The 18,647-nt window shown below is 44.4% G+C and overlaps 1 protein-coding gene across 1 annotated transcript in view; it reads left to right on the top strand.

Moving 5' to 3' along the window:
- Positions 1–16,303, top strand: part of RIN3 (Ras and Rab interactor 3) — a 132,296-nt gene extending 115,993 nt beyond the window's left edge. The window contains exons 9-10 of the mRNA XM_053269651.1: positions 477–640; positions 13,292–16,303. Of these exons, the coding sequence (XP_053125626.1) occupies positions 477–640; positions 13,292–13,600 (473 nt within the window). The 3' untranslated portion in view covers positions 13,601–16,303. The remainder of the gene's footprint in view (positions 1–476; positions 641–13,291) is intronic.
- The last annotated feature ends 2,344 nt before the right edge of the window (positions 16,304–18,647 follow it).

The following is an 18,647-nucleotide window of genomic DNA, read 5'->3' as shown; positions in this document are numbered from 1 at the left end:
CATTCAATTCCAGTTCTTTTAGTCCTATTTATGGTGCTGGCAATGGCAGCTTGAAGGTAGGGAAATCTCCTAATAAGATTTCTCCAAAAGGATCATCCACACAACTGTTACTACTACTACTACGGATATTTATATGCCGCTCTACAACCAAAGTCCACAAAGCAGTTTACAAAGAAAAATACATAAATAAAATGGCCCCCTGTCCCCAAAGGGCTCACAATCTAAAAGAAGCATAAGGCAGATACCAGCAACAAACACTGGAGGGGTGCTGTGCTAGGGTTAGCTAGGGCCAGTTGCTCTCCCCCTGCTAAATACAAGAGAATCACCACTTTAAAAGGTGTCTCTTTGCTCAGTTAGCAAAGTTACATGGAAACATGTAACATGGAAACATGTGATAAGGAGATGAAGCACCCTTGTGTTGCATAACATGGTATAGAATCAAGGACAGTTTGTTGACGTCTCCTACCTTTTCATAGGTTCATATTACTTAATCACTACCTATGGAGCAGTAGAGCTGATCAAGAGCTACGACAAGATCACTGTCACCCGGCAGCTGAGCAGTGAAGTTCAAGATTCCATCCATCGCTGGGAAAGACGGAGAACTCTGAACAAGGCTCGGGCATCCCGGTCGTCTGTGCAGGTGAGAAGATACATAAAGCAGGGAGAAAGGTCTTTCGTCATGTAAACTCTCTCTTGTCCTTGAGTGTTGTGAAATGGGGATCATTGTCTAGACTATAAAGCCATGTCTGCTGAAAGTCTCCCTACCCTCAAGCTGTTCAGTGGAATGAATGATAATTATCCAGTTCAGCAGATGGCTGTAGATATTGGATGGGATTAAGAAAATCCATAGTGTCTCTAAGATAAATTGGTATGTTGCTAACAAATACCTTCAGAAATGATTCCAGATATATAGCAATTGGTGCAAAAATCAAGCCACACCCTGATACCAAAGGTCTACTAGGTACAAGCAAAATGTTTTGGTGTATTTTGGGAAGAATATAGAAAACCGATACCCTTTGTTCCGATTCCAGTAAAAATGCTTAAGTATTTTTAGAAATATATCCCATATGTAAACCTCATCTAATATATCCAAGATCATAGTACATATTCGACTGGTGGGATCTCCAGAATTGTATTTGTAATGTAATTATATTTATAATGTAATTATACAAATATAATCTTGGAGATCCCACTAATCGAATACGTACTATGATCTTGGAAATATTAGATGAGGGTTTATGTTTAGGATATAATTCTAAAAATACCAATGAGTTTTTACTGGAATTGGAACAAAGGGTACTGGTTTTCTATATTCTTCACAAAATACACAAAGATATTGGATGGGAGATAGGCAAATTCAGCAAGCTGGTTCATAAGTGTAACAGCAAATCATGGCCTTTCTCTCTTATGTTATGATTCCTCCCTTGTTTCCTGGTTTAAGCAAGCCATCATTTGTCTCCAAAGCAGAACTGGAAATCATGTTTGTGTTGGAGATGCAGCTCCTGATGGCATCGACTCTTAGCACCACAACCCTATTGACCACTGGGGTCATTAGAGGTAGAGACAGCCAGTAAAGGCATTCCCTCTCTGACCATGCTTTCTCTACCTGGATTTCTCTTTTCTTAGACTGTCTCAGGTTTCATTCTCTCACCTGGAGAGAGGGACTTTCTCTCTTCCCCTCTTCCTGTATGCAGCTAGCCGCCAGGCATGTAGGCTTATCTATCTCCCTGATAAACACTTTATTCAGAACTTCAACTCCATGTCTCCAGACAATATTAATTAATCACCTGTTCACTTCTGGGATAGATAAAGCAATCTCCCCTCCAAGGTCTCTGATGTTTTAAACCATCATTTCCTGCTCTGGTTTGCACAAACTTTAGTTTGTCTGCTTTGGGTGAAACAGCAGATTATGGGGTAGGCAAACCAGGAGCCGAGGAAGGGAATAATGCAATAAAATGAGGGATATTCCAAACAAGAGCTCACTTGCTGTACACATACTTCTGCAGGCTCCCATAAGAAGTAAAGATAAAGTGTGCCGTCAAGTCTATTTCGACTCCTGGCACCCACAGAGCCCCGTTATTTTCTTTGGTAGAATACAGGAGGGGTTTGATATGAGGTGATGCCTTTCAACATCTTCCTATATCGCTGCTGCCCAATATATTACCAGCGGGGATTCAAACCGGCAACCTTCTGCTTGTTAGTCAAGCATTTCCCCACTGTGCCACTTAAGGTGACCTCCTTTTCATTACTAATTTTCTGGCAACTGGGGAAAGGGTGGGTTCTTCCCAGAATGCAAGAGCTGGCCAGCAGGTAGAGCTGCAAAAATCATGGAAGATTCATGCCAGGTGTGTGAACAGAGGGACCTGGCTTTGTTACTGAAAGTAGCGTGGAAGCTAGGAGCAGCATGTGAATGGTGTTGGAGATGAGACACCGCCCCAGTTGCATCATCAGTCTGCACCTTCAATCCTAGTGACCGCTAGGGACATTTGGAGTATTGATAGTGAGGAAGGGTCTTCCTCTTCATCCCCCCTTTTGTTATCCCTCCCTTTGCTCTGGATTTCTCTGATTGGTTTTCATGAGAATTCAGCCATTCCTACAGATGTTGGCCTACAACTTCCATAATCTGCTCAACTTTGGTCCCCCAGCTGTTTTTGGACTACAATTCCCATAATCCCCAGCCACAGTGACCAATTGCCAGGGATTATGGGAGTTGTAGGCCAACATCTGCAGGAGGACCGAAGTTGAGCAGCCCTGAATTAGGATCACTACTAGCAAATGCTAGTGCACCTAGTGGCTGGACAGATGACAACAGCATTTCCACACAGTGATAGACTGATACTCTCAGAGGTCTCTCACTTTCTCCTTGCTCCTTGTTTCGCATGCATTCTCCATGAGACATGTGACTTCTTTCTCTCCCTCTCTGCTCTGCACTATGAAAAGAGAAAGCTCAGGGACACAGGCTTTTCTATCCAAGTATGGAACTTCCCCATTAAACCTTCCTTGCTTTTGACCCTTAAATGTCTGTCTCAAGATATTCTTTAATGGTCTTGCTCTTCTCACACACACTTGCTCTGCAATAACTAGGGTGAACTAAACTTCTCCCCTCCAACATATGGGAAAGTCACACTTGGAACGTAATATCATACTTGGACCTGGCACAAACGCATTGAATCTCCTGCACTGTATTGCCGTAGGGAAATAGCCCAAGCCACAAGGGGAGGAGGGAGAGGGTGTGCACAAGCTTAAGGCTCAGGCACAAACAGCCAAAGCATCACTTGCTGTGATGTGTGAACCAAGTGAGAGAGTTGAAAGTGGTTTGATAGAGAGATTTCCCCCATGATGTGGAAAACTGGGGCGTGAACCCAGCATTCTGACCACAAGGGGGATCTCTCCACAAGTACAGCATTTGTCTCTGCAGACAAACAGTGTAAGTGTGGAGGGTGTGTGTGGGTGTGGGTGTGTGTGTGTGTTCATTGAAGCACATTCTCTAGAGCAGGGATTCTCAACGTGTGGGTCCCCAGATGTTACTGGACTTCAACTCCCATAATCCCCAACCCCAGTGGCCTTTGGTTGGGAATTATGGGAGTTGAAGTCCAATTACATCTGTGGACCCACACGTTGAGAATCCCTGCTCTAGAGAACACTGTATTCTAGTGCTGTGTCCCCAATTTGCATCATGGCTGGACAGGGCTATGGCTGGAGCTGGCACAGAGGAGGTGTGATCTGCTCCTCTCCATTTGCCTCCACTAGTAACCCAGTGGCAGCTTTCTGTACCAAGGGAAGCTTCTGGCCCATTTTCTCAGGCAGGCACATCACAGACGTCTCTTCTGGCTGTAATCAGCACATGAGTAGCCATGCCGCTGACACACTAGCAGAAGCTGGTAAAGGGCTCTCCTGATCACAGCAGTCACTTGGGCAGCCAGGGAAATTGCTGGGTCCAGGAGCACCCAAAGCTGTGCACTTATTCTTTGAAGGGGAGTGAAATCCCATCCAAAACAAGCAGCATTCCCTCACCCAGAGCATCCATATTTCCCACTCGGAGCACCTCCATCTTGCCTGGAAGTCGCTTCAGTTTGTTTGTCCTCATTCACTGCCACTTGACATTGCTTCCACTCCCTCCCCAGGATCAGCCGACAGAAACGAGAGGTAGAATTGTGTTGCGTTTGGCTTCAAGGTAACAGACTCGTTCAGTCAGTCTTATGACCGATAACGGTGCTTTACAGAGAGGCTGTAACTCATTGGTAGAACACCTGCTTTGAATACAGAAGGTCCAAAGTGCAATAGGGCTGGGAAATACCCCGCTCTTAAACCTCGGAGAGCTGCTGCCAGTCAGAGTAGGCAGGCACCACATAGCAGGCACCATTTGCGTGGTCAGCAACACCATGCTGACTACGCAAATGGTGCATGCTCGGATGCCATGTGAGTGCTGATGGCACATTGGGCTTTTGGGGACATGCACCACCCCAGCAGGAATCTGGAATGGGTGGCAGAGAGCAGGTAAGCACCTGCTCGCCATTTTCTTAAAGTTCCCTTTTTAATTTCTCTCAAAGTGCTCAAACCGCGCTTCAAGCCACGGTTCATGCACATCCATAATTACAAGTATATGTGCTCCTGTTTCGGTATAAAGTGCAACTTGTGCATCCTAGCTGCCTTGAGATGCATGAGTTCCACCTACATTTGGCCATTTGGACCTGGCACATCTTGCTTCAAGGTACACTAGAAGAGCAAAAATCAAAGCACACACATCACTATATAATCACAGTGCTGTGTCATGTGTAAAACAACTCTAACCACAAAACATAGATACACTCATGCTTTAAGTGATTTCACATTGTAAATTTTGCTACCATGCTAGCTAAGATATGCATACAACTTGTCTTCCATGGTCTAACCCACATCAACAACATTCACACAAGGCACAAAAAGCACTAGAATGGCTCAAGGGCTTTTTTGGTCTCCCTTGCAAAGCAGTTCCAAGCTTAAATACAATTTAAGCCATCTTGATCTTCTACCACAAGGTGGCAGCAAAGAACATTTTATCACATTTTAAAAAACCATGAACTGTACTGTTTTCTTTAAATCGTTTAAGCATGTGGTGGTTTGCTCGTTTTTTAAATTCAGTAAATAGCAGGTTGATTGGGACCTCCCACCAATGTGAGCCTTCCCCACCCTGCCCCGAACAAACAGCAGCTACCAGGGTTGTGGTAATGGAGGTGATCTGAATCAGGACCATGGCTCAGGCAAAGGGTTAATCCCACCCCCTCCCCCTATCAGCAGGCATCTGATTGGGCTGATATTTACTGAATAAATAAAGAGCATTATTTCCCCAATCTCATGCTTAAACTAACAAACAGTTTGACCCTTAGAAATGCCTGCGAGGAGTTTCTCGACTCACATGTTGAACTGCTCTTTGGACATTGCAAACAAGCAGCAGAGGAAAAAGCATGAGTCACTCCCAATGACTTGCATGTTTGCACCTAAAATATCTCACTGGCAGTAATTAGGTTATTCTGTAGCTTTGCTTTTCTGATGTATTCCAAGCCATTCTTGTAATGCCTTCACTTCTCGAGGGTGCCTTCACAAGTTTTGAAATTTGGCAGCTATATGTCCCTAAGACAGAGGTAGGCAACCTTGGCTTATCCCATTGTTGCTGTTGTTGGGAACATAGGAAGCTGCCTTATTCAAAGTCAGACCATTGGTCCATCTAGCTCAGTATTGTCTACACAGACTGGCAGCAGCTTCTCCAGGCGGGAGACTCTCTCAGCCCTATCTTGGAGATGCCAGGGAGGGCAGATGCTCTTCCCAGAGCGGCTCCATCCCCTAAGGGGAATATCTTAAAGCCCTCAGATGTAGTCTCCCATCCAAATGCAAACCATGGTGGTCCCTGCTTAGCAAAGAGGACAATTCATGCTTGCTACCACAAGACCAGACTGAAGAAAGGGGTGGGGAAGTTTTCAAAGATGCTGATGATTTTTCATTTGTTGATTTATTCAGTATTCCTGGTGATGTGGGGTGTTATCCCCAAAGGGACAAGTAAGCAAAGGGTATTGTGAGTGATGTTATTTAGTTAAGTTGCCTCTGAAGAAGAGCATTTCATGCTTGAAACACATCAGGCAGGCTCGGACAGGCCTACAGGACAACAGGGCATATTCCTGGTGCACCCCACCTGCGGGGGTGCCCCTGCGCCCCGAATCCCACCCTTAATTACCCAATCTGCTCAAAACCCAGCGCCCTCCTCACATACATTCCACTGCCCTCTCAGTGCCCCCAGTCTAGCCCTGACTGACGTCGGGCAATATTGAATAAATCAACTAATGAAAGTTCATCAGCACCTTTGGAAATTCATACCCCCACCCCCATGACCCACTTTCTTTGGTCTTGATTCATTGGTGCTACATCATTTCCCTCCCCATCTCCTTTCCTCTTTCCCAGCACAAGACCAGCTCTCCGCCGATAGACCTTGTTGTCGTTGAATTACAACTTCCATCATCCCCAGTCACAATTTACACTGGGGATGATGGGAATTGTAGTTCAGCAACAGCTGAGGAACTAAAGTTGAAGGCATTGAGTATATGAAGAGAAGACAGGGAGAGTAGGTGGACATGGCAGTATTCTTCAACTGCCTGAAGTGCTGTTACATAGAAGAGAGCAGAGACTTGTTTGCTGCTGCCCCAGAGGACAAGACTGACAGGAGAGTGGGTTTTGGTTTAACATTAGGAACTTCTTAACAGTAAGAAAAGTTTGACAATGGATTGACATCTAGAGGTGGTAGGCTTTCCCTTTCGCTGGGGGACTTCAAGCAGAGGCTGGATAGCCATCTATTTTCCCTGCTAAATGGGCAAAGAGGCACCTTTTTAAAAAGTGGTGATTCTCTTTATTTAAACGGGGGAGAGCAACTGGCCCTATCCATCCCCAGCACAGCATCCGAGGTCAAGCCAGTTTGCCATCAAACTGGACTGGGCCCAGTTTGGCTTGAGCAGAACCCCCCGGGCCGGATTGGAGCTGGTCCAGGGTTCCTATTATTATTATTATTTCTTGTTTACACAGACAGGTGTTATTGACTGGTTTGTTTTATACAGACATCGAGTCCTTCCCAAGGACCTGGGATGGCTGAATTTTATTGTCAATTGTTATAGATATCATCGCAGAATATAGACTGTTCCCAGCAAAGCTGCTTTTTGTAATTGGCTGATGGTGATCTCTGTGGTCCCTATGGTGTTGAGGTGCTCTTCAAGGTCTTTTGGAACTGCACCCAGGGCACCAATGACCACTGGGATTATTTGGGTCTTTTTCTGCCACAGCCTTTCAATTTCAATTGTAGATCTTTGTATTTGGTGATTTTTTTCTATTTCTTTTTCTTCTATTCTGCTATCCCCTGGTATTGCTATGTCGATTGTAATTGTAATTGTAATTTTATTTAGGATGATATCCCATTATACCTCTTAAAAGCAATATAACTAAACTTAGCTACATAAATAGAGATTGAAGCATCTTTATCTGAGAGCAGATGTTTTACAAGATTATCATCAGATTGATCTGCCAGTTTAATTTATTAAAGAAGCAATAAGTCGTTCCCTAGGATATAAATGGAATTTACAGTGGAGAAGAATGTGTGCAACAGTTTCTGTATCTCCTGACCCACAACTACAATGTCGTTCTTCTAAAGGCACACCCTGAAACCTCCCAGCTAGAAGTGCAGATGGAAAGGAGTTAGCCCTTACTCTCGTAAATTTCCATCGAAACTTAGAGAAAGTGATTGTCGACAGATATTTTGTGGGGGAAAGGTCCATCTTAGTTCTTATTACTCTATAAAACTCTGGAAGTACAGCCCAGTTTTCTTGGATCTCAGTATCAACAAGGCGTTGTCTCACTACTCTTTTCGCATTCGCTAGACCCAGTTCCAGCAATTGAGCTGGATCTAAGCCTAGAAAGGTGAGTTTATTACTTACTGTAGCACACCATAGTGACTGGGGACTAGCTGAGTGAAACTCAGGAATTAAACCAACTGGTCGCAGATGTATTTTCAACCAAAAATAGATAATTAGAAGCCAGGCCCGAGATTCAATTTTTATAAAGCCAGCCTCTGTCCTTAAAGTCACATTCGCTGTACATTTTGGAGTGCCAAATAAGTTCCTCAAGAACCCTGATTGGCTTCTTTCCAGAATGTCAAACCTTGAGTATGGACCTAATTGAATACCATACAATAATTGAGGAATGACCTTTGCAGTATAGAGCTTTAAAGCAGCTGGAATGAAGCCTGCACCCTGAATTCTAAAAAATCTTTAAATTGCTGCTGTGCTACGTTTTGCCGACTCTGTGACCATACTTATATGTGCTGATTTCCCAGCATTTTGTTGAAAAATTACCCCCAAATATTTTATTTGATTTACCTGTTCTAGTTGATGTCCATCTAGCATCCATACAATTTTTTTTACTTTATTGGTGAAGCACATAATTTTAGATTTGTCATAATTGATCTGTAGATGCTCCTCTCTGCAGTATAGTGCTAAGGCATCTAACGCTCTTTTAAGCCCAACCCTGGTTTGAGATAAAATTACTGCATTGTCAGCATACATCAGGATTGGGATTTTCTTGTTGACTGGTTTTGGTGGATGAGTGTCAGATGTCTGCAAACGCTTTATCAAATCATTAATATAAAGGTTAAATAAGTAAGGGGCTAATACACCCCTTGTCGCACCCCTTTCCTAATGGGTAATGAGTTTGTAAGATTGCCAGCATGGTCTAAACGCACTATTTCATGCTAGATTGCCAGTATGGTCTAAACGCACGTCGATTATTTTGACTTGTTTTTCTTTCTTCTCGACTACAGTTATATCCGGTGTATTGTGTGGCAGATGTTTGTCTGTTTGTAGTCGGAAGTCCCATAATATTTTTACATCTTCATTTTCTTCAACTTTTTCAATTTTATGGTCCCACCAATTTTTGGCTACAGGTAGCTTGTAATTTTGCAGATGTTCCAGTGTATCATCCCTGCTACCTTGTCATGCCTTTGTTTGTAGTCAGTCTGTGCGATCTTTTTGCAACAGCTGATTAGGTGGTCCACTGTTTCATCTGCTTCTTTACAAAGGTGGCACTTGCTGTTTGTTGTGAATTTTTCTACTTTTGCTCTTATTGCATTTGTTCTGAGTGCCTGTTCTTGCACAGCCAGTATTAAACCCTCTGTTTCTTTCGTCAAGTAACCATTCTTAAGCCATTGCCAGGTCTTGGTGATGTCTGATTTTCCACTTATATTGTGCAAATATTGACCATGCAGGGGCTTATATTTCCATTTTTCTGCTCGGTTCTTGACTTGTTCTTTCTTGTAGGCCTGCTTTGTTTCATTGGTGTTGAATAGTTTCACGTTATTGACCATTTGAAGTGCATCTTCTTCACTGTCCTTGATATATTCTTCAAGGCCTCTTTTCTCCTCCTCTACTGTTTGATGGACTTGCAGCATTCTTCTTCCACCTGAGCTGCGAGGGAGGTATAGCCTATCGACATCACTGCGGGGGTGCAGAGCATGATTGATGGTCATGATTTTCCTGGTCTTACGATCTAGCATCTCTAGCTCTGCCTGGGTCCAGTCTATTATTCCTGCAGTGTATCTGATAACAGGTATAGCCCAGGTGTTTATGGCTTGTATGGTGTTCCCGCCTTTGAGTTTGGACTTGAGGATTTTTCTAACTCTCCTGATGTATTCACTTCCAATTTTTCTTTTAACTTCAGTGTGTGCGAAGTTATCAGCCTGGAGAATGCCCAAGTATTTGTAAGGTTCTTTCTCTTCCAGGTTCTTGATGTTGCTTCCATTGGGCAGTTCTATTCCTTCTGTTTTTGTTATTTTTCCTCTGTTCATTATTAATGCAGCACACTTGTCTAGTCCAAACTCCATTGCTATTTCGCTACTGAATATACGGACAGTGTTTAGCAGTGATTCAATTTCTGACTGGGACTTTCCATACAACTTCAGATCGTCCATGTACAGCAGATGGTTGATTTTTACTTGTTGTTTTAGATGTTTGGTATCCGAGGCCTGTTTTGTTTAGTATTTGTGAAAGTGGGGTCATGGCGATTACAAACAACAGAGGGGATAGTGAGTCCCCTTGGAAAATGCCTCTTCTAATGCTAACCTGTCCAAGTGTCTCGCCATTGATTGTTAACTGTGTACTCCACATGCTCATTGCTTTTTTAATAAATATCTGAATGTTTTTGCTAACACCAGTTGTTTCTAAACATTTTAGTATCCATGTGTGAGGCAATGAATTGAAGGCTTTCTTGTAGTCAATCCATGCAACACTTAGACTGGTTTTTCTTTTGTCAATCAGCAGCTGGTCTTTTGTGCCTCTGGTGTTCGGGCAATTTCCTTTCTGTTCAACTGGGAGCTTTTTGTTAGTTAATAAGTGTTGCATCACTTCATCTGCTATTATTCCAGTTAATAATTTGAACATGGTTGGCAGACAGGTTATCGGTCTATAATTACTTGGAACTGCACCTTTTGCTGGGTCTTTCATGATGAGATGAGTTTTCCCAGTTGTTAGCCATTGTTCAATATCATCTCCTTGCAAAATGTGATTGAACTGTTTTGATAGTTGTTTATGAAGGCTTGTTAGGTGTTTAAGTCAAAAGCCATGCAGTTCATCGTCGCCTGGAGCAGTCCAATTTTTAATTTTCTTTGCTCTTTCACTTATTAATTCTGGTCTTATTATTAGATCGTGCATTTGTTGGTTACATTTTTTGACTTCTTTCATCCAGACTGCTTTTTTATTATAATCTATTGGATTGTCCCATAATTTCCCCCAGAATTGCACTGTTTCTTCTTTATTTGGTGTTTCTACGTTTCTTGCAGTTTCTCCTTCTATGCTTTGGTAGAAACGTCTCTGATTCGACTGGAATTGGAGATTCTGCCTGTGTTGTGTAGTTCTGGCTTCATATCTGCTAATCTTCTTTGACACTGCTGTTATTTGCTGCTTTATTATTTCCAGGACTTCTCTCATTTTCCTTGAATCTAGGTGGTATTTTTGGATCAGATACTGTTTGGTGTTTTCATTCTTCAGCTTCTTGTCTTTCATATCTTTCAATTTACTAGCATCTGATCTAAGCCTGGAGATTTTATTTTCTAGTCTAATCTTCCATTTAGGTGATGTACTACTTTCTATTTTTACAGGTCCATTGATCTTATATCCAAGCTCTTGTGTTGTTATTGTTGCTGCACTGTACATTAGTTGGTTTGTTTCTTGCAAATTCTTGGTTGTTATTTCTGCAAGTGCAGTATTGACATCTTTTAATACCTGAGCAAGTTGTTTTTTGGCAACTGTTTTTAGAGCTGGAAGGCGAACCCTGGTGGTTGTTTGGTTCATGTGCTCAGTTATTTTTTGCTTTAGTTCTTGTTGCTTTTCTGTTAAACGGCATTTGGGTTTTTGAGGTGAAGGCAAAGGGGTGGTTGCCTGGTTTTGATTTTGAAACAGTTCAGCAACAGTGGTATCCTCTATTTCCAACACCTCCTTCACCTGCGCCCGAGCAACTGCTTCAGTTGGTGGTAATTCTTCTTCCATATCTTGAGCCTGTGTTGCTCTTTGCAGTTCTTCCAACTCAACTCCTGTGAATACTTTATTTCTTATTATGAATCTTCTCTGGTCTGCTAGCCTTTGTTCTGTTATTTCTGTGTCTGGATGCTTCTCTTTCCAAATTTGGTACATTCTTTTTAAATAACCTCTTCTAGTTGGACTAGACTTGTAATAGCAGATCATTATTTCCTTGTTGGCATTTTTTGTATATTTTTTCCGGTTAAGCGACATTTCTTCCAGTAACTTTGCTGTCTTCAGCCCTGGTTGCTCAACTGAAGATCCTGAGTCCTGTTGCCCACTTGCCACCAAATGTCCAGGGACTATAGCACCTGGCGCGGTCCTTGTTGACCCGGGTGACGACCGATCCAGTATAGATTTATTAAAGTTACGTCTCACCATATTGTTGATGGGAGAGGCACTCTTTGTCTGGCTCCTCTGCTGAGACCTGTCCAGTATGGTTGGACCTCTGGCATAGCTCTCACCTTCCTCAGAGCACACAAGCCCCACAACCACGCCAAGGTAGTGCCTCACTCGGGGATGCTGCTGCTGCTGCTGATGATGATGATGATGATTTTTAAATTAAACTCACCGCCAGGCCCATGGTAGTTTTTCTGCCTCCGGGTGGTGCTGCCATAGCCACAGGGGGAGTGTATCTGAAGCTTCCAGCTCCCCTTGCTGGCCTCCCCCCAGTCTTTTCTGGGCTGGTTAGGCCGATTTCCAGGCCTTTCCAGGCCTCTCCCGGCTCGTGGCGGACATTTTGAAGGTTGCTACACATGCGCACAGGCTATTTGCATGCCCAGGTCATCCAGATGGCTGCCGCAAGCACAGAGAGGGCCAGAAGGACCTGAAAATGGGCTGGAAAAGCACCAGAGGGAGGCTGGCAGGGGGGAGAAGCTTCACAGAACCCCCTGTAGCCATGGCAGCACCCTCTGGAGGCGGCAAAATTACCACAGGCCCGGTGGTGAGTTTTCTTGTTTGTTTTTACTTTTCAAACCCCAGACCGGCTCGACCTCGAGCCAAATCCAGGGGAGGGGTTTGGGTGTGCACAAAACTGAACATGTGCTGTGCAAGCCGGTTTTGTGCACACCCCCTGTAGCATCCCTCCAGTGGCTCTTGCTGGTGTCTGTCTTGTCTTGTCTTATCATTGATTGATTGGGGATGTTCTTGCTCTGGGTTTCCTCTATTCGGCATCATGTTGGAGTAGTTCCCAGTCCTTGAGCTGCATGTGTGTGAGTGTGTCTGTGTGTCTGTGAAATGGTTCCCTCACCTGGGGTGTTCTGTTCGCCTCTCAACTGCTAATCCCCATTGCTCATAATCACATCACCCTCCGTCACTTTAAATTCTCCAGCTTTACTTCAAGGGAGCATGTGTGGAATCACAGCAGTAGGGGGATGGATTAGATGGCCTACAGGACTCCCTCCAATAATCATCTTTATTTTCTATTCTTTATTTATTAGTTATATTTATATACTGCCTTTCATAAAAGTGTATCAAAGTTATAATCCAGGGATTCTCAACTGTTGAGTCCCCAGATGTTGTGGGAGAACACAAGAAGGGCCCTGCTGGATCAGGCCACCAGCCAACCAGTCGAGCATCCTGCCACACACCCCGTGAACAACCAGGTGTACTCCCATCGTTGTGGTCCAACAACATCTGGAGACCCAAGTTTGAGAAATCCTGTTGTCATTCATAATAGATATTAATAATAATCTGTGCTCCTTTCCCCCCAGGATTTCATCACAATCTCCTTTATGGAGGCTGACACCCAAACAAGGACACTGGCCTACCGGACTGATTCAACCACTCACCAGCTGACTCAGCAGTGCGCTGATAAGTTTGAAGTCTCAGAGCCTCTGAACTTTGGACTGTTCCTTTACATGGATGACCAGATCCTTCAGCTGGATGATGATGCCCTCCCTCACCGTATCAAATCACACCTCCTGAACAAAGAGCCCAAGCCAAATTTTCACTTTATTTATAAGCCAGTGGACAGCGAAGAGACACCAGTGGCCATTATCAAAGAGCCAGATGCTTTATAATCACAGGACTGCTCCATTGCATCCGTCTCATTCGAATGTTTCTTCTTGCAGAAATCTGAGCTCCACCAGTAGCAGAAGCACACTGAAACTCAAGTGCTGATCTGAACGGTGATGAGACAACAGGCGCAGCCTTCCTCTAGGGCATTTTCTCATTTGCCACAGTAAACAGAATATTCCAAACCAAGGTCTCCCTTGGAAGAACCTGAATCATTAGAACCTCAATGCATGAGCAAATGATGTGGCCGTAAAGCCAGTGACCCGGGTACAAAATAGTTGTGCATTGAAATGAGAGAGAGCCGGAGCTATGGGAAAATGCCTTGGGTGTAACATGGCCTACAGTTTGTGAGTTGTTGCCATTTAAATGGGGCATCTGCTTCTGCAGGGCTGGTCAACTGCATCTCTCGCTCTGTGTGCATAAAATGTGGCACACGCAGCACAAAACTCAACCTAGACGGCCTGGATGTGTGAAGAGGAACTCTTGTTTGCTCTACAGCTCAGCACATTGTCTGCAGCTTGTATCTTTAGTAGGGATGTGCACAGAACCACGGCGGGGCCATTCAAAGGCGGCGGGGGTGCCGCTTTAAGGGCAGGGGAGGGCGTGTGCGTGTGCGCGACGGGTGCATATACACCTGGTACTTCCGGCCACTTCCAGCCAAGGAGGGGGGAAGGGGCGGCAGGGAGGTACGCTGCTGCTCCGAAGGCTTTTAACAGCAACAAGCGCCGGCGGGGGAAAAGCGGCGGGAGGGCTAAGTGCACCCTCCCCTGCCCTTAAAGCGGCACCCCCAGCCTCAAACTTAAAAAAAAAACCCAATAAATGGGCCTCCGAACAGGTTCGTGCACATTCCTAATTTTTTGTCGCAGTGCAAAAAGTCTCCTAACATCACATGATGTACCCATTGTGCTGATTTGCAGGTTGCATTGGACTAATTGGTTACTCTCCCCACCCCCATCCCTTGCCTGTTTTGGAGAACAGAGAGACAACTCACAGAATTTGGCAGCAGCCACTTGTCATGATCCATTTGGCCAGGGGGGTCTCAAATCTGGGTCCCCAGCTGTTGTTGGACTACAACTCCCATCATCCCTCAGCCACAGTGGCCTCTGTGGCTGGGGCTGATGAGAGTTGTAGTTCAGCTTCTTCCAACCCAGGTTTGGGAACTCGTGCTTTAGGTATATTGAGCAGCAGTTCTGCTCGCCGAAGTCATAGCCGCTTAACCTTGTGGGTGCTGGCACACACCACTGACATGATCAGAACAAAAGCTAAATGATGGGGCGGAAATGAGAAAACCCGGAGCCCAATGTAATTTGAGAATCAGCCTGCAAGGGCCATCCTTTGCAGTACTGGGATACATCAGGGGGTGGCCCGAGGTATTATGATGCCTGCAGCAAGGCACCAAATGCTGCCTTGCCCCACAACCCTGGTAGGGGCCAGTCCACTTTCAAAACCGGCCCAGCAAGCTTTGGAAGTATCATGGGGAGGAGGGGAGGTTGCCAGCAGCCTTCTAGAGTCTGTGTGCCTCTCGCACACAGAGGAGGGGAGGCACTTCTTGTAAAGCTTACAAGAGTCCGATTGATTCTGATGAGCTGCTCTGATGGCAGTGAGGGGAACAACTTGCTGCCCTGCTGATGCCCCATTATTCTGCCACCTGAGGCAACCTCCTCACCCCACCCCATGAAAAGGCCGCCTTGTGGTGCACCTAGAACCAAAACAAGCTACTACTTTGCTAAAGGGCATTTCCAGACGAAGGGACATTCCCTTTGAAAGTGGAAGCTGTTCTTACTTTCTGTCCAGATGAGAACATCTCTGGCGCTCCCTTTTGTGCTGCATATTAATCATTTTAAATGTATCCTAAATGGGCTGTTCAGATTGCTGACTTCCTCCACACGCAATGACGCAGTGCTACCATTTGTGGGAAATCCGGGATGAAAGTCAGACTGCTTTTAAAGTCGTCTCCAAAGGTGTGACTTTCATCACGGGTGCTGCTGCATAATGGTGTGTGGAGGGAGTCAGCAGTCTAAACAACCCATTTACAGTAGTTTGCCATTGCTAACATGTAGCACAAAAGGAAGCCCTGTAATCTGGACAGAGAGTAAGCAAGCACAAGAGCTTCCATTTTCAGATGGAAGGCAGCTCTTCTGGAAATGCCCAGAGAGGGAGCTGCTGTGAAGTGAATCCAATCTGTCTGAAAGTACGGTCTCCATCCAAAACAGAAAATCTTCCCTGTTGGTCCTGACAGCCGCCTCGCCATTTTCCAAGGCACATGCTCATGGCTAGACTAGTGGATATGCCACAATTGTTGAGGAAAGTGTGCTTTGTGAAAACTTGAAATCAACCCATTGTTGACTGGTCCACTGACGAGCCAAGATGGAAGCTATTATGGGCCGATTTAGTGATGTCTCAAAATGCTTTTTCGATCGCCAGGTTATGCGCATCTCCCGACAATGCATTTGAAGTTTTAAAATGTCACCCCTGCCTTTGATCTCAAGAAGCATTTAATCAAATTTGTGTGGCAAGAGCACCTCTTTAAATGCAAATATATTTATTTTCCTGTATTATACTGTGTATTTGAATATAAGGTCTACTTCATGGAGGCAGCATAAACAAAGACTTTGGGAGGACCCATGTGCTCACACAGCAACTTCAGTTTAGTCCTCCTAAGCAGCTCAAATAAAGGAACTCAGGGTCACTGGATGACCTTTCAACCATCTGCCTCCCTGTTGTACTTAGCCCTGGGAGTAATTTATCTAATGGTGTTGACTGTCTCTATACCTTCTCACAATACTGTGTTGTTCTGTGATTTTAAAACTTAAAGTTATGTCATTGCAGCTAATATTCCTCCTAAAATACTCAACCTTGGTGTTAAAATCCCACACAAAAGCCATATGTATTCCCGTACTGTCCTTAAACCCAGTTTCATCCCTGACAATTAGTCTATGCAGTGTTAGATCTTTTCCACTCTATACCTGGCATCATAATAGGCTACCATCAGTCTCTCACCGCTATGGGGCTGGGTCCAAGCAACAACGCTTCTGTTTTGGTCTATTGGGAACATTCTATGTCAAGCCATCTCTACCATCTTCTAAACCAGGCTTGTTTATAGCCACATTAAATGTAGTGGTGGTGAAGGCCCGTTCCCTGTGTGATGGGAGTGCTAGCTGGTAATCCTGTATAGTCTGACAATACCGGTATCTGTAGATATAGCATTTGGCTGGAGTTTCAGTGGGGCCAAGTAGAAGCTTAAATCCATGCTTGTTTATAGAGAATAACTCTGGTTTCTCTGTCTGCTACAGAGAAGGCAGCCTTAACAAGAAATAAAGATGCTACCTGCAGGTCATGAACTTAAGGAAACCTGCCAGGGATGCGGTTGGACCATTAGATAATGAGGGAGTGAAAGGGATTATTAAGGAGGATATGGAAGTTGCAGAGAAGCTGAATGAGTTCTTTGCGTCCATCTTCATGGCAGAGGATACTTAGCATTTACCTGTTCCTGAACCAGGCTTTTTGGGAATGGAGGCTAAAGAACTGAGCCAGATAGTGATAAGAGATGATGTTCTAAACTGTCTGGAAAAACTGAAAACTAGCAAATCGCCAGAGCCGGGTGGCATCCATCCAAGAGTCCTCAAAGAACTCAAATGTGAAATTGTTGACCTCCTTGGTAAAATATATAACTTATCCCTGCAATCAGGCTCTGTACCGGAGGACTGGAAATTAGCCAATGTAACACAGATTTTCAAAAAGGGATCTAGGGGCGATCCAGAAAATTACAGGCCAGTTAGTTTAATGTCCATTCCAGGCAAATTGAAGGGAAGCATCCTCAAGAATAACATTGTAAAGCACATAGAAGAACAGGCTCTGCTGGGAGCGAACCAGCATGGTTTCAGCAAAGGTAAATCTTGCCTCACAAACCTTTTGGAGTTCTTTGTGTCAGCAAGTGTGTGGATCAAGGTGATTCAGTTGACATAGTAGCCTTGGACATCCAAAAAGCTTTCAACAAAATTCCTCATCAAAGACACCTGAGAAAGCTTAGCAGCCATGGGATAAGAGGACAAGTACATGTGTGGATTGCGAACTGGTTGAAGGACAGGAAACAGAGAGTAGGTATAAATGGAGAGTTTTCACAATGGAGGGAAGTAAGAAGTGAGGTCCCCCAGGGATCTGTACTGGGATTGGTGCTTTTTAATTTATTCATAAATGATCTAGAATTAGGGGTAAGCAGCAAGGTGGCCAAATTTGCAGATGATACCAAACTCTTTCAGGTAGTGAAATCCAAAACGGATTGTAAGGAGCTCCAAAATTATCTCTCCAAACTGGGTGAGGGTGCAACAAATTGGCAAATGCAGTTCAGTGTTGGCAAGTGTAAAGTGATGCATGTTGGGACGAAAAACCCCAACTTCAAGTATACACTGATGGGATCTGAGCTGTTGGTGAATGACCAGGAGAGAGATCTTGGGGTTGCGGTGGACAGCTCATTGAAAGTGTCGACTCAATGTGCGGGATTGAAAATAAAACTGTTAATATTATAATACCCTTATACAAAACGATGGTGCGACCACATCTGGAGTACTGCATACAATTTTGGTCACCACGTCTAAAAAAGGACATTGTAGAACTGGGAAAGGTGCAGAAGAGGGCAACCAAGATGATCAGGGGCCTAAAGCACTTTTCTTATGAGGCAAGGCTACAACACCTAGGGCTATTTAGTTTAGAAAAAAGATGACTGTGGGAGACATGATAGAGGTCTATAAAGTCATGCATGGTGTGGAGAAAGGGGATAGAGAGAAATTTTTCTCCCTCTCACATAACACTAGAACCAGGGTTCATCCCATGAAATGGATTTCCAGGAAATTTAGGACGAGCAAATTGAGGTACTTTTTCACACAGCGCATAATCAACTTGTGGAATTCTTTGCCATGAGATGTGGTGACAGCCAACAACCTGGATGGCTTTAAGAGGGGTTTGGGTGACTTCATGGAGGAGAGGTCTATCAACGGCTACTAGTTGGCGGGCTATAGGCCACCTCCAGCCTCCAGGGCAGGATGCCTCTGAGTA

This window comes from Hemicordylus capensis, chromosome 1, assembly GCF_027244095.1.
Source record: "Hemicordylus capensis ecotype Gifberg chromosome 1, rHemCap1.1.pri, whole genome shotgun sequence".
NCBI lineage: Eukaryota > Metazoa > Chordata > Lepidosauria > Squamata > Cordylidae > Hemicordylus > Hemicordylus capensis.
This window is presented reverse-complemented; position numbering and strand designations above follow the sequence as displayed.